The 12500-nt window shown below is 63.3% G+C and overlaps 1 protein-coding gene across 1 annotated transcript in view; it reads right to left on the minus strand.

Annotated features, from left to right (window-relative positions):
- LOC121565232 (slit homolog 2 protein-like) overlaps positions 1-12500 on the minus strand; it is a gene marked incomplete at its 5' end in the record, with an annotated part of 76021 nt that overhangs the window by 14969 nt on the left and 48552 nt on the right. Inside the window, 4 exon segments of the mRNA XM_045218901.1 lie at positions 1891-2011; positions 2066-2102; positions 10899-11095; positions 11525-11679. Of these exon segments, the coding sequence (XP_045074836.1) occupies positions 1891-2011; positions 2066-2102; positions 10899-11095; positions 11525-11679 (510 nt within the window).

A 12500-nucleotide genomic window follows, 5' to 3' on the forward strand; every position in this document is an offset into this window, starting at 1 on the left:
ATCCATCCTCCCCCATTCCTCTCCATCCATCCATCCATCCTCCCCCCCTCCCCCATTCCTCTCCATCCATCCATCCATCCTCCCTCCTCCCCCCATCCCTCTCCATCCATCCATCCATCCATCCATCCATCCATCCTCCCCCTCCCCATCCCTCTCCATCCATCCATCCATCCTCCCCCCTCCCCATCCTCTCCATCCATCCATCCATCCATCCATCCTCCCCATTCCTCTCCATCCATCCATCCATCCATCCTCCCCCCTCCCCCCATCCCTCTCCATCCATCCATCCATCCATCCATCCATCCATCCATCCTCCCCCCTCCCCCATCCCTCTCCATCCATCCATCCATCCTCCCCCTCCCCCATCCCTCTCCATCCATCCATACATCCATCCATCCTCCCCATTCCTCTCCATCCATCCATCCATCCATCCTCCCCCCCCCCATCCCTCTCCATCCATCCATCCATCCTCCCCCCTCCCCCATCCCTCTCCATCCATCCATCCATCCATCCATCCATCCATCCTCCCCCTCCCCCATCCCTCTCCATCCATCCATCCATCCTCCCCCTCCCCCATCCCTCTCCATCCATCCATCCATCCATCCATCCTCCCCCATTCCTCTCCATCCATCCATCCATCCATCCTCCCCCTCCCCCATCCCTCTCCATCCATCCATCCATCCATCCTCCCCCCTCCCCATCCCTCTCCATCCATCCATCCATCCTCCCCCCTCCCCCATTCCTCTCCATCCATCCATCCATCCATCCTCCCCCCTCCCCCATCCCTCTCATCCATCCATCCTCCCCCTCCCCCATTCCTCTCCATCCATCCATCCATCCATCCTCCCCCCTCCCCCATCCCTCTCCATCCATCCATCCATCCATCCTCCCCCCTCCCCCCTTCCTCTCCATCCATCCATCCATCCTCCCCCCCTCCCCCATCCCTCTCCATCCATCCATCCATCCATCCATCCTCCCCCATCCCTCTCCATCCATCCATCCATCCATCCATCCATCCATCCATCCTCCCCCCTCCCCCATTCCTCTCCATCCATCCATCCATCCTCCCCCCTCCCCATCCCTCTCCATCCATCCATCCATCCATCCATCCATCCATCCTCCCCCATCCCTCTCCATCCATCCATCCATCCATCCATCCATCCATCCTCCCCCATCCCTCTCCATCCATCCATCCATCCCTCTCCATCCATCCATCCATCCATCCATCCATCCATCCATCCATCCTCCCCCATTCCTCTCCATCCATCCATCCTCTCACCCCCTCCCCCATCCCTCTCCATCCATCCATCCATCCTCCCCCTCCCCCATCCCTCTCCATCCATCCATCCATCCATCCTCCCCCTCCCCCATCCCTCTCCATCCATCCATCCATCCATCCTCCCCCTCCCCCATTCCTCTCATCCATCCATCCATCCTCCCCCTCCCCCATCCCTCTCCATCCATCCATCCATCTTCCCCCTCCCCCATCCCTCTCCATCCATCCATCCATCATCCATCCTCCCCATTCTCTCCATCCATCCATCCATCTCTCCCCCTCCCCCATTCCTCTCCATCCATCCATCCATCCATCCATCCATCCTCCCCTCCCCATTCCTCTCCATCCATCCATCCATCCTCCCCTCCCCATCCCTCTCCATCCATCCATCCATCCATCCATCCATCCATCCATCCATCCATCCTCCCCCATTCCTCTCCATCCATCCATCCATCCTCCCCCCTCCCCCATCCCTCTCCATCCATCCATCCATCCATCCATCCATCCATCCATCCATCCATCCATCCATCCTCCCCCCTCCCCCATTCCTCTCCATCCATCCATCCATCCTCCCCCCTCCCCCATTCCTCTCCATCCCTCCCCAGTCCACTGACTTGTTCCCATCACAGGGGTTGTTGACCTGATCCTGGCAACGGTCTCCGGTCCACCCAGGGTGGCAGGTACAGGAGAAGCCGCTCTGCCCGGTAGGGTGGCACTCACCCTGGCCACACACACCTGCCTGGCACGGCTGGCCACACACACCTGCCTGGCACGGCTGGCCACACACACCTGCCTGGCACGGCTGGCAGCCTGCCTGCACTCCAGTCTGGATAACACAACAGGCTCACTTCAGTTTACAGGGGTGACAGTGTGTGTGTGTGTGTGTCTATGTGTCAGTGTGTGTGTGTGTGTGTGTGTCTATGTGTCAGTGTGTGTGTGTGTGTGTGTCTATGTGTCAGTGTGTGTGTGTGTGTGTGTCTATGTGTCAGTGTGTGTGTACTACAGGCCGTCATTGTAAATAAGAATTTGTTCTTAATTGTCTCGCCTGGATAAATAAAGGTCCCTGCTCCAGTCAGACCCCCAGGTCCTGTCCCTGTCCCTGCTCCAGTCAGACCCCCAGGTCCTGTCCCTGCTCCAGTCAGACCCCCAGGTCCTGTCCCTGCTCCAGTCAGACCCCCAGGTCCTGTCCCTGCTCCAGTCAGACCCCCAGGTCCTGTCCCTGCTCCAGTCAGACCCCCAGGTCCTGTACCTGTCCCTGCTCCAGTCAGACCCCCAGGTCCTGTCCCTGCTCCAGTCAGACCCCCAGGTCCTGTCCCTGCTCCAGTCAGACCCCCAGGTCCTGTCCCTGCTCCAGTCAGACCCCAGGTCCTGTCCCTGTCCCTGCTCCAGTCAGACCCCCAGGTCCTGTCCCTGCTCCAGTCAGACCCCCAGGTCCTGTCCCTGCTCCAGTCAGACCCCCAGGTCCTGTCCCTGCTCCAGTCAGACCCCCAGGTCCTGTCCCTGTCCCTGCTCCAGTCAGACCCCCAGGTCCTGTCCCTGTCCCTGCTCCAGTCAGACCCCAGGTCCTGTCCCTGTCCCTGCTCCAGTCAGACCCCCAGGTCCTGTCCCTGTCCCTGCTCCAGTCAGACCCCCAGGTCCTGTCCCTGCTCCAGTCAGACCCCAGGTCCTGTCCCTGCTCCAGTCAGACCCCCAGGTCCTGTCCCTGCTCCAGTCAGACCCCCAGGTCCTGTCCCTGTCCCTGCTCCAGTCAGACCCCCAGGTCCTGTACCTGTCCCTGCTCCAGTCAGACCCCCAGGTCCTGTCCCTGTCCCTGCTCCAGTCAGACCCCCAGGTCCTGTCCCTGCTCCAGTCAGACCCCCAGGTCCTGTCCCTGCTCCAGTCAGACCCCCAGGTCCTGTCCCTGTCCCTGCTCCAGTCAGACCCCCAGGTCCTGTCCCTGCTCCAGTCAGACCCCCAGGTCCTGTCCCTGCTCCAGTCAGACCCCCAGGTCCTGTCCCTGCTCCAGTCAGACCCCCAGGTCCCTGTCCCTGTCCCTGCTCCAGTCAGACCCCCAGGTCCTGTCCCTGCTCCCGTCAGACCCCCAGGTCCTGTCCCTGCTCCAGTCAGAACCCCAGGTCCTGTCCCTGCTCCAGTCAGACCCCCACGTCCTGTCCCTGCTCCAGTCAGACCCCCAGGTCCTGTCCCTGTCCCTGCTCCAGTCAGACCCCCAGGTCCTGTCCCTGTCCCTGCTCCAGTCAGACCCCCAGGTCCTGTCCCAGGTCCTGTCCCTGTCCCTGCTCCAGTCAGACCCCCAGGTCCTGTCCCTGCTCCAGTCAGACCCCCAGGTCCTGTCCCTGCTCCAGTCAGACCCCCAGGTCCTGTCCCTGCTCCAGTCAGACCCCCAGGTCCTGTCCCTGTCCCTGCTCCAGTCAGACCCCCAGGTCCTGTCCCTGCTCCAGTCAGACCCCCAGGTCCTGTCCCTGCTCCAGTCAGACCCCCAGGTCCCTGTCCCTGCTCCAGTCAGACCCCCAGGTCCTGTCCCTGTCCCTGCTCCAGTCAGACCCCAGGTCCTGTCCCTGCTCCAGTCAGACCCCCAGGTCCTGTCCCTGCTCCAGTCAGACCCCCAGGTCCTGTCCCTGTCCCTGCTCCAGTCAGACCCCCAGGTCCTGTCCCTGCTCCAGTCAGACCCCCAGGTCCTGTCCCTGCTCCAGTCAGACCCCCAGGTCCTGTCCCTGCTCCCATCAGACCCCCCAGGTCCTGTCCCTGTCCCTGCTCCAGTCAGACCCCCAGGTCCTGTCCCTGCTCCAGTCAGACCCCCAGGTCCTGTCCCTGTCCCTGCTCCAGTCAGACCCCCAGGTCCTGTCCCTGTCCCTGCTCCAGTCAGACCCCCAGGTCCTGTCCCTGCTCCAGTCAGACCCCCAGGTCCTGTCCCTGTCCCTGCTCCAGTCAGACCCCCAGGTCCTGTCCCTGTCCCTGCTCCAGTCAGACCCCCAGGTCCCTGTCCCTGTCCCTGCTCCAGTCAGACCCCCAGGTCCTGTCCCTGCTCCAGTCAGACCCCCAGGTCCTGTCCCTGCTCCAGTCAGAGCCCCAGGTCCTGTCCCTGTCCCTGCTCCAGTCAGACCCCCAGGTCCTGTCCCTGCTCCAGTCAGACCCCCAGGTCCTGTCCCTGCTCCAGTCAGACCCCCAGGTCCTGTCCCTGCTCCCGTCAGACCCCCAGGTCCTGTCCCTGCTCCAGTCAGACCCCCAGGTCCTGTCCCTGCTCCAGTCAGACCCCCAGGTCCTGTCCCTGCTCCAGTCAGACCCCCAGGTCCTGTCCCTGCTCCAGTCAGACCCCCAGGTCCTGTCCCTGCTCCAGTCAGACCCCCAGGTCCTGTCCCTGCTCCAGTCAGACCCCCAGGTCTGTCCCTGTCCCTGCTCCAGTCAGACCCCCAGGTCCTGTCCCTGCTCCAGTCAGACCCCCAGGTCCTGTCCCTGCTCCAGTCAGACCCCCAGGTCCTGTCCCTGTCCCTGCTCCAGTCAGACCCCCAGGTCCTGTCCCTGCTCCAGTCAGAGCCCCAGGTCCTGTCCCTGCTCCAGTCAGACCCCCAGGTCCTGTCCCTATCCCTGCTCCAGTCAGACCCCCAGGTCCTGTCCCTGCTCCAGTCAGACCCCCAGGTCCTGTCCCTGCTCCAGTCAGACCCCCAGGTCCTGTCCCTGTCCCTGCTCCAGTCAGACCCCCAGGTCCCTATCCCTGTCCCTGCTCCAGTCAGACCCCAGGTCCTGTCCCTGCTCCAGTCAGACCCCCAGGTCCTGTCCCTGCTCCAGTCAGACCCCCAGGTCCTGTCCCTGCTCCAGTCAGACCCCAGGTCCTGTCCCTGCTCCAGTCAGACCCCCAGGTCCTGTCCCTGTCCCTGCTCCAGTCAGACCCCCAGGTCCTGTCCCTGCTCCAGTCAGACCCCCAGGTCCTGTCCCTGCTCCAGTCAGACCCCAGGTCCTGTCCCTGCTCCCGTCAGACCCCAGGTCCTGTCCCTGTCCCTGCTCCAGTCAGACCCCCAGGTCCTGTCCCTGCTCCAGTCAGACCCCAGGTCCTGTCCCTGCTCCCCGTCAGACCCCCAGGTCCTGTCCCTGCTCCAGTCAGACCCCCAGGTCCTGTCCCTGCTCCAGTCAGACCCCCAGGTCCTGTCCCTGCTCCAGTCAGACCCCCAGGTCCTGTCCCTGCTCCCCGTCAGACCCCCAGGTCCTGTCCCTGCTCCAGTCAGACCCCCAGGTCCTGTCCCTGCTCCAGTCAGACCCCCAGGTCCTGTCCCTGCTCCAGTCAGACCCCCAGGTCCTGTCCCTGTCCCTGCTCCAGTCAGACCCCCAGGTCCTGTCCCTGTCCCTGCTCCAGTCAGACCCCCAGGTCCTGTCCCTGCTCCAGTCAGACCCCCAGGTCCTGTCCCTGCTCCAGTCAGACCCCCAGGTCCTGTCCCTGCTCCAGTCAGACCCCCAGGTCCTGTCCCTGTCCCTGCTCCAGTCAGACCCCCAGGTCCTGTCCCTGCTCCAGTCAGACCCCCAGGTCCTGTCCCTGCTCCAGTCAGACCCCAGGTCCTGTCCCTGCTCCAGTCAGACCCCCAGGTCCTGTCCCTGCTCCAGTCAGACCCCAGGTCCTGTCCCTGCTCCAGTCAGACCCCCAGGTCCTGTCCCTGTCCCTGCTCCAGTCAGACCCCCAGGTCCTGTCCCTGTCCCTGCTCCAGTCAGACCCCCAGGTCCTGTCCCTGCTCCCGTCAGACCCCCAGGTCCTGTCCCTGCTCCAGTCAGACCCCCAGGTCCTGTCCCTGCTCCAGTCAGACCCCCAGGTCCTGTCCCTGCTCCCGTCAGACCCCCAGGTCCTGTCCCTGCTCCAGTCAGACCCCCAGGTCCTGTCCCTGCTCCAGTCAGACCCCCAGGTCCTGTCCCTGTCCCTGTCCCTGCTCCAGTCAGACCCCCAGGTCCTGTCCCTGCTCCAGTCAGACCCCCAGGTCCTGTCCCTGCTCCAGTCAGACCCCCAGGTCCTGTCCCTGCTCCAGTCAGACCCCCAGGTCCTGTCCCTGTCCCTGCTCCAGTCAGACCCCCAGGTCCTGTCCCTGCTCCAGTCAGAGCCCCAGGTCCTGTCCCTGCTCCAGTCAGACCCCCAGGTCCTGTCCCTGCTCCAGTCAGACCCCCAGGTCCTGTCCCTGCTCCAGTCAGACCCCCAGGTCCTGTCCCTGTCCCTGCTCCAGTCAGACCCCCAGGTCCTGTCCCTGCTCCAGTCAGACCCCCAGGTCCTGTCCCTGCTCCAGTCAGACCCCCAGGTCCTGTCCCTGCTCCAGTCAGACCCCCAGGTCCTGTCCCTGTCCCTGCTCCAGTCAGACCCCAGGTCCTGTCCCTGCTCCAGTCAGACCCCCAGGTCCTGTCCCTGCTCCAGTCAGACCCCCAGGTCCTGTCCCTGCTCCAGTCAGACCCCCAGGTCCTGTCCCTGCTCCAGTCAGACCCCCAGGTCCTGTCCCTGCTCCAGTCAGACCCCCAGGTCCTGTCCCTGCTCCAGTCAGACCCCCAGGTCCTGTACCTGCTCCAGTCAGACCCCCAGGTCCTGTCCCTGCTCCAGTCAGACCCCAGGTCCTGTCCCTGCTCCAGTCAGACCCCCAGGTCCTGTCCCTGTCCCTGCTCCAGTCAGACCCCCAGGTCCTGTACCTGCTCCCGTCAGACCCCCAGGTCCTGTCCCTGTCCCTGCTCCAGTCAGACCCCCAGGTCCTGTCCCTGCTCCAGTCAGACCCCCAGGTCCTGTCCCTGTCCCTGCTCCAGTCAGACCCCCAGGTCCTGTCCCTGCTCCAGTCAGAGCCCCAGGTCCTGTCCCTGCTCCAGTCAGACCCCCAGGTCCTGTGCCTGCTCCAGTCAGACCCCCAGGTCCTGTCCCTGTCCCTGCTCCAGTCAGACCCCAGGTCATGTCCCTGCTCCAGTCAGACCCCAGGTCCTGTCCCTGTCCCTGCTCCAGTCAGACCCCCAGGTCCTGTCCCTGTCCCTGCTCCAGTCAGACCCCCCAGGTCCTGTCCCTGCTCCAGTCAGACCCCCAGGTCCTATCCCTGTCCCTGCTCCAGCTCAGACCCCCAGGTCCTGTCCCTGTCCCTGCTCCAGTCAGACCCCAGGTCCTGTCCATGTCCCTGCTCCAGTCAGACCCCCAGGTCCTGTCCCTGCTCAGTCAGACCCCCAGGTCCTGTCCCTGTCCCTGCTCCCGTCAGACCCCCAGGTCCTGTCCCTGTCCCTGCTCCAGTCAGACCCCCAGGTCCTGTCCCTGTCCCTGCTCCAGTCAGACCCCCAGGTCCTGTCCCTGTCCCTGCTCCCGTCAGACCCCCAGGTCCTGTCCCTGCTCCAGTCAGACCCCCAGGTCCTGTCCCTGCTCCAGTCAGACCCCCAGGTCCTGTCCCTGTCCCTGCTCCAGTCAGACCCCCAGGTCCTGTCCCTGTCCCTGCTCCAGTCAGACCCCCAGGTCCTGTCCCTGCTCCAGTCAGACCCCCAGGTCCTGTCCCTGCTCCAGTCAGACCCCCAGGTCCTGTCCCTGCTCCAGTCAGACCCCAGGTCCTGTCCCTGCTCCAGTCAGACCCCCAGGTCCTGTCCCTGCTCCAGTCAGACCCCCAGGTCCTGTCCCTGCTCCAGTCAGACCCCCAGGTCCTGTCCCTGCTCCAGTCAGACCCCCAGGTCCTGTCCCTGCTCCAGTCAGACCCCCAGGTCCTGTCCCTGCTCCAGTCAGACCCCCAGGTCCTGTCCCTGCTCCAGTCAGACCCCCAGGTCCTGTCCCTGCTCCAGTCAGACCCCCAGGTCCTGTCCCTGCTCCAGTCAGACCCCCAGGTCCTGTACCTGCTCCCGTCAGACCCCCAGGTCCTGTCCCTGCTCCAGTCAGACCCCCAGGTCCTGTCCCTGCTCCAGTCAGACCCCCAGGTCCTGTCCCTGCTCCAGTCAGACCCCCAGGTCCTGTCCCTGTCCCTGCTCCAGTCAGACCCCCAGGTCCTGTCCCTGCTCCAGTCAGACCCCCAGGTCCTGTCCCTGTCCCTGCTCCAGTCAGACCCCCAGGTCCTGTCCCTGCTCCAGTCAGACCCCCAGGTCCTGTCCCTGTCCCTGCTCCAGTCAGACCCCCAGGTCCTGTACCTGCTCCCGTCAGACCCCCAGGTCCTGTCCCTGTCCCTGCTCCAGTCAGACCCCCAGGTCCTGTCCCTGCTCCAGTCAGACCCCCAGGTCCTGTCCCTGCTCCAGTCAGACCCCCAGGTCCTGTCCCTGTCCCTGCTCCAGTCAGACCCCCAGGTCCTGTCCCTGCTCCAGTCAGACCCCCAGGTCCTGTCCCTGTCCCTGCTCCAGTCAGACCCCCAGGTCTGTCCCTGCTCCCAGTCAGACCCCCAGGTCCTGTCCCTGCTCCAGTCAGACCCCAGGTCCTGTCCCTGTCCCTGCTCCAGTCAGACCCCCAGGTCCTGTCCCTGCTCCAGTCAGACCCCCAGGTCCTGTCCCTGTCCCTGCTCCAGTCAGACCCCCAGGTCCTGTCCCTGTCCCTGCTCCAGTCAGACCCCCAGGTCCTGTCCCTGCTCCAGTCAGACCCCAGGTCCTGTCCCTGCTCCCGTCAGACCCCCAGGTCCTGTCCCTGCTCCAGTCAGAACCCCAGGTCCCTGCTCCCGTCAGACCCCCAGGTCCTGTCCCTGCTCCAGTCAGACCCCCAGGTCCTGTCCCTGTCCCTGCTCCAGTCAGACCCCCAGGTCCTGTCCCTGTCCCTGCTCCAGTCAGACCCCCAGGTCCTGTCCCTGTCCCTGCTCCAGTCAGACCCCCAGGTCCTGTCCCTGTCCCTGCTCCAGTCAGACCCCCAGGTCCTGTCCCTGCTCCAGTCAGACCCCCAGGTCCTGTCCCTGCTCCAGTCAGACCCCCAGGTCCTGTCCCTGCTCCAGTCAGACCCCCAGGTCCTGTCCCTGCTCCCGTCAGACCCCCAGGTCCTGTCCCTGCTCCAGTCAGAACCCCAGGTCCCTGCTCCAGTCAGACCCCCAGGTCCTGTCCCTGCTCCCATCAGACCCCCAGGTCCTGTCCCTGCTCCCGTCAGACCCCCAGGTCCTGTCCCTGCTCCAGTCAGAACCCCAGGTCCCTGCTCCCATCAGACCCCCAGGTCCTGTCCCTGCTCCCGTCAGACCCCCAGGTCCTGTCCCTGTCCCTGCTCCAGTCAGACCCCCAGGTCCTGTCCCTGCTCCAGTCAGACCCCCCAGGTCCTGTCCCTGCTCCAGTCAGACCCCCAGGTCCTGTCCCTGCTCCAGTCAGACCCCAGGTCCTGTCCCTGCTCCAGTCAGACCCCCCAGGTCCTGTCCCTGCTCCAGTCAGACCCCCAGGTCCTGTCCCTGCTCCAGTCAGACCCCCAGGTCCTGTCCCTGCTCCAGTCAGACCCCCAGGTCCTGTCCCTGCTCCAGTCAGACCCCCAGGTCCTGTCCCTGCTCCAGTCAGACCCCCAGGTCCTGTCCCTGCTCAGTCAGAACCCCCAGGTCCTGTCCCTGTCCCTGCTCCAGTCAGACCCCCAGGTCCTGTCCCTGCTCCAGTCAGACCCCCAGGTCCTGTACCTGTCCCTGCTCCAGCCCGACCCCCAGGTCCTGTCCCTGTCTCTGCTCCAGTCAGACCCCCAGGTCCTGTCCCTGCTCCAGTCAGACCCCCAGGTCCTGTCCCTGCTCCAGTCAGACCCCCAGGTCCTGTCCCTGTCCCTGCTCCAGTCAGACCCCCAGGTCCTGTCCCTGCTCCAGTCAGACCCCCAGGTCCTGTCCCTGTCCCTGCTCCAGTCAGACCCCCAGGTCCTGTCCCTGCTCCAGTCAGACCCCCAGGTCCTGTCCCTGCTCCAGTCAGACCCCCAGGTCCTGTCCCTGCTCCAGTCAGACCCCAGGTCCTGTACCTGCTCCAGTCAGACCCCCAGGTCCTGTCCCTGCTCCAGTCAGACCCCAGGTCCTGTCCCTGCTCCAGTCAGACCCCCAGGTCCTGTCCCTGTCCCTGCTCCAGTCAGACCCCAGGTCCTGTCCCTGCTCCAGTCAGACCCCCAGGTCCTGTCCCTGTCCCTGCTCCAGTCAGACCCCCAGGTCCTGTCCCTGCTCCAGTCAGACCCCCAGGTCCTGTCCCTGCTCCAGTCAGACCCCCAGGTCCTGTCCCTGTCCCTGCTCCAGTCAGACCCCCAGGTCCTGTCCCTGCTCCAGTCAGACCCCCAGGTCCTGTCCCTGTCCCTGCTCCAGTCAGACCCCCAGGTCCTGTCCCTGCTCCAGTCAGACCCCCAGGTCCTGTCCCTATCCCTGCTCCAGTCAGACCCCAGGTCCTGTCCCTTCTCCAGTCAGACCCCCAGGTCCTGTCCCTGCTCCAGTCAGACCCCCAGGTCCCTGTCCCTGTCCCTGCTCCAGTCAGACCCCCAGGTCCTGTCCCTGCTCCAGTCAGACCCCCAGGTCCCTGTCCCTGTCCCTGCTCCAGTCAGACCCCCAGGTCCTGTCCCTGCTCCAGTCAGACCCCCAGGTCCTGTCCCTTCTCCAGTCAGACCCCCAGGTCCTGTCCCTGCTCCAGTCAGACCCCCAGGTCCCTGTCCCTGTCCCTGCTCCCGTCAGACCCCCAGGTCCTGTCCCTGCTCCAGTCAGAGCCCCAGGTCCTGTCCCTGCTCCAGTCAGAGCCCCAGGTCCTGTACCTGTCCCTGCTCCAGCCCGACCCCCAGGTCCTGCAGCTGTCCGTTGATGTAGAGGTTCTTGAGACAGCCGTGGAAGCTGCTCCCGCTTTCGCCCCCGGCTCCAGACTGCAGCGATGCTGACATCCCCAGGCTCCTCCCACCGGACACAGCCTGCATCCCAGACACGCCTCCAGAGACTGACCAACGATCTGGCATACCTGGAGAGAGAAAGAGAGAGAGAGAGAGAGAGAGAGAGAGAGAGAGAGAGAGAGAGAGAGAGAGAGAGAGAGAGAGAGAGAGAGAGAGAGAGAGAGAGAGAGAGAGAGAGAGAGAGAGAGAGAGACAGAGAGAGAGAGAGTTTTGTGAGTGTAATGTTTTCTGTTAATTTCTTATTGTTTATTTCATTTTTGTTTATTATCTACTTCACTTGCTTTGGCAATGTTAACGAATGTTTCCCATGCCAATAAAGCCCTTAAATTGAATTGAATTGAGAGAGACACACAGAGAGATAGAAAGAGAGGTTACCTCACATATGGAACCAACTGTCACATGCTTAACACGTGCATTTCTTAGCCTGCTAAGCTAAAGGGAGCTAAAGTACGTCCCAGAAACACCCCCCTTCCCAAAACACACAGTGTATAACGTACCTCCGAGGTATAGAGGAGAGTCGATGCTGAGTGTTGACTGTTTACTCAGAGAGCTGATAGACTTGACTGGTCCTCCATCAATAGACAGAGACACAGTCTGATCTGATGCCACCAACTCTACCACATGGAATAAACCATCATTTACTGTCTCCACACTGAGAGAGGGAGAGAGGGGAGGAGAGACAGAGAGGGAGGACAGAGGGGAGGAGAGAGAGAGAGAGGTGCGAGAGGGAGGGAGGGAGGAGAGAGGGGAGGATATAGAGAGAGGAGAGAGCGAGGAGAGAGGGGAGGAGAGAGATAGCAAGGATAGCGGGAGAAAAGAGAGAGAGAGAGAGAGGAGAGGAGAGGAGAAGGGGAGGAGAGAGAGAGAAGAGAGAGAGAGAGAGGAAAGAGGGGGAGGGTAGAGGGGAGGAGATAGTGAGAGGAGAGAGAAAGAGGAGGGAGGAGAGAGGAGAGAGGGGGAGGAGAGAGAGAGAGAGTAGAGAGAGAAAGAGGAGAGGGAGAGAGAGGGAGGAGAGAGAGGAGAGAGAGAGAGGAGAGAGGAGAGGAGAGAGAGAGAAGAGAAGAGAGGAGAGAGAGGAGAGAGGGGAGGAGGGAGAGAGGAGAGGAGAGCGAGAGGAGATAGGGAGGAGAGAAGAGAGGAGAGAGAGGAGAGCGGCAGGAGAGAGGGAGGAGAGAGAGGAGGGAGGGAGAGGAGATAGGTAGAAGAGAGGATAGGAGAGAGAGAGAAGAGAAGAGAGGAGAGAGGGGAGGAGAGAGGAGAAGAGAGAGAGGGGAGAGAGGGAGAGGAGAGAGAGAGGAGGAGAGAGAGAGGAGAGATGGGAGGTGAGAGGAGTGGAGAGAGAGAGGAGAGAGGGTGGAGAGAGAGGAGGAGAGAGAGAGAGGAGAGAGGGGAGGAGAGAGAGAGGAGAGAGAGAGGAGAGAGGCAGGAGAGAGGGAGAGAGAGAGAGGAGAGGGAGAAGAGAGGAGAGAGAGA

The sequence above is a fragment of the Coregonus clupeaformis genome, unplaced genomic scaffold, assembly GCF_020615455.1.
Source record: "Coregonus clupeaformis isolate EN_2021a unplaced genomic scaffold, ASM2061545v1 scaf1892, whole genome shotgun sequence".
In the NCBI taxonomy this organism is placed as follows: Eukaryota; Metazoa; Chordata; class Actinopteri; order Salmoniformes; family Salmonidae; genus Coregonus; species Coregonus clupeaformis.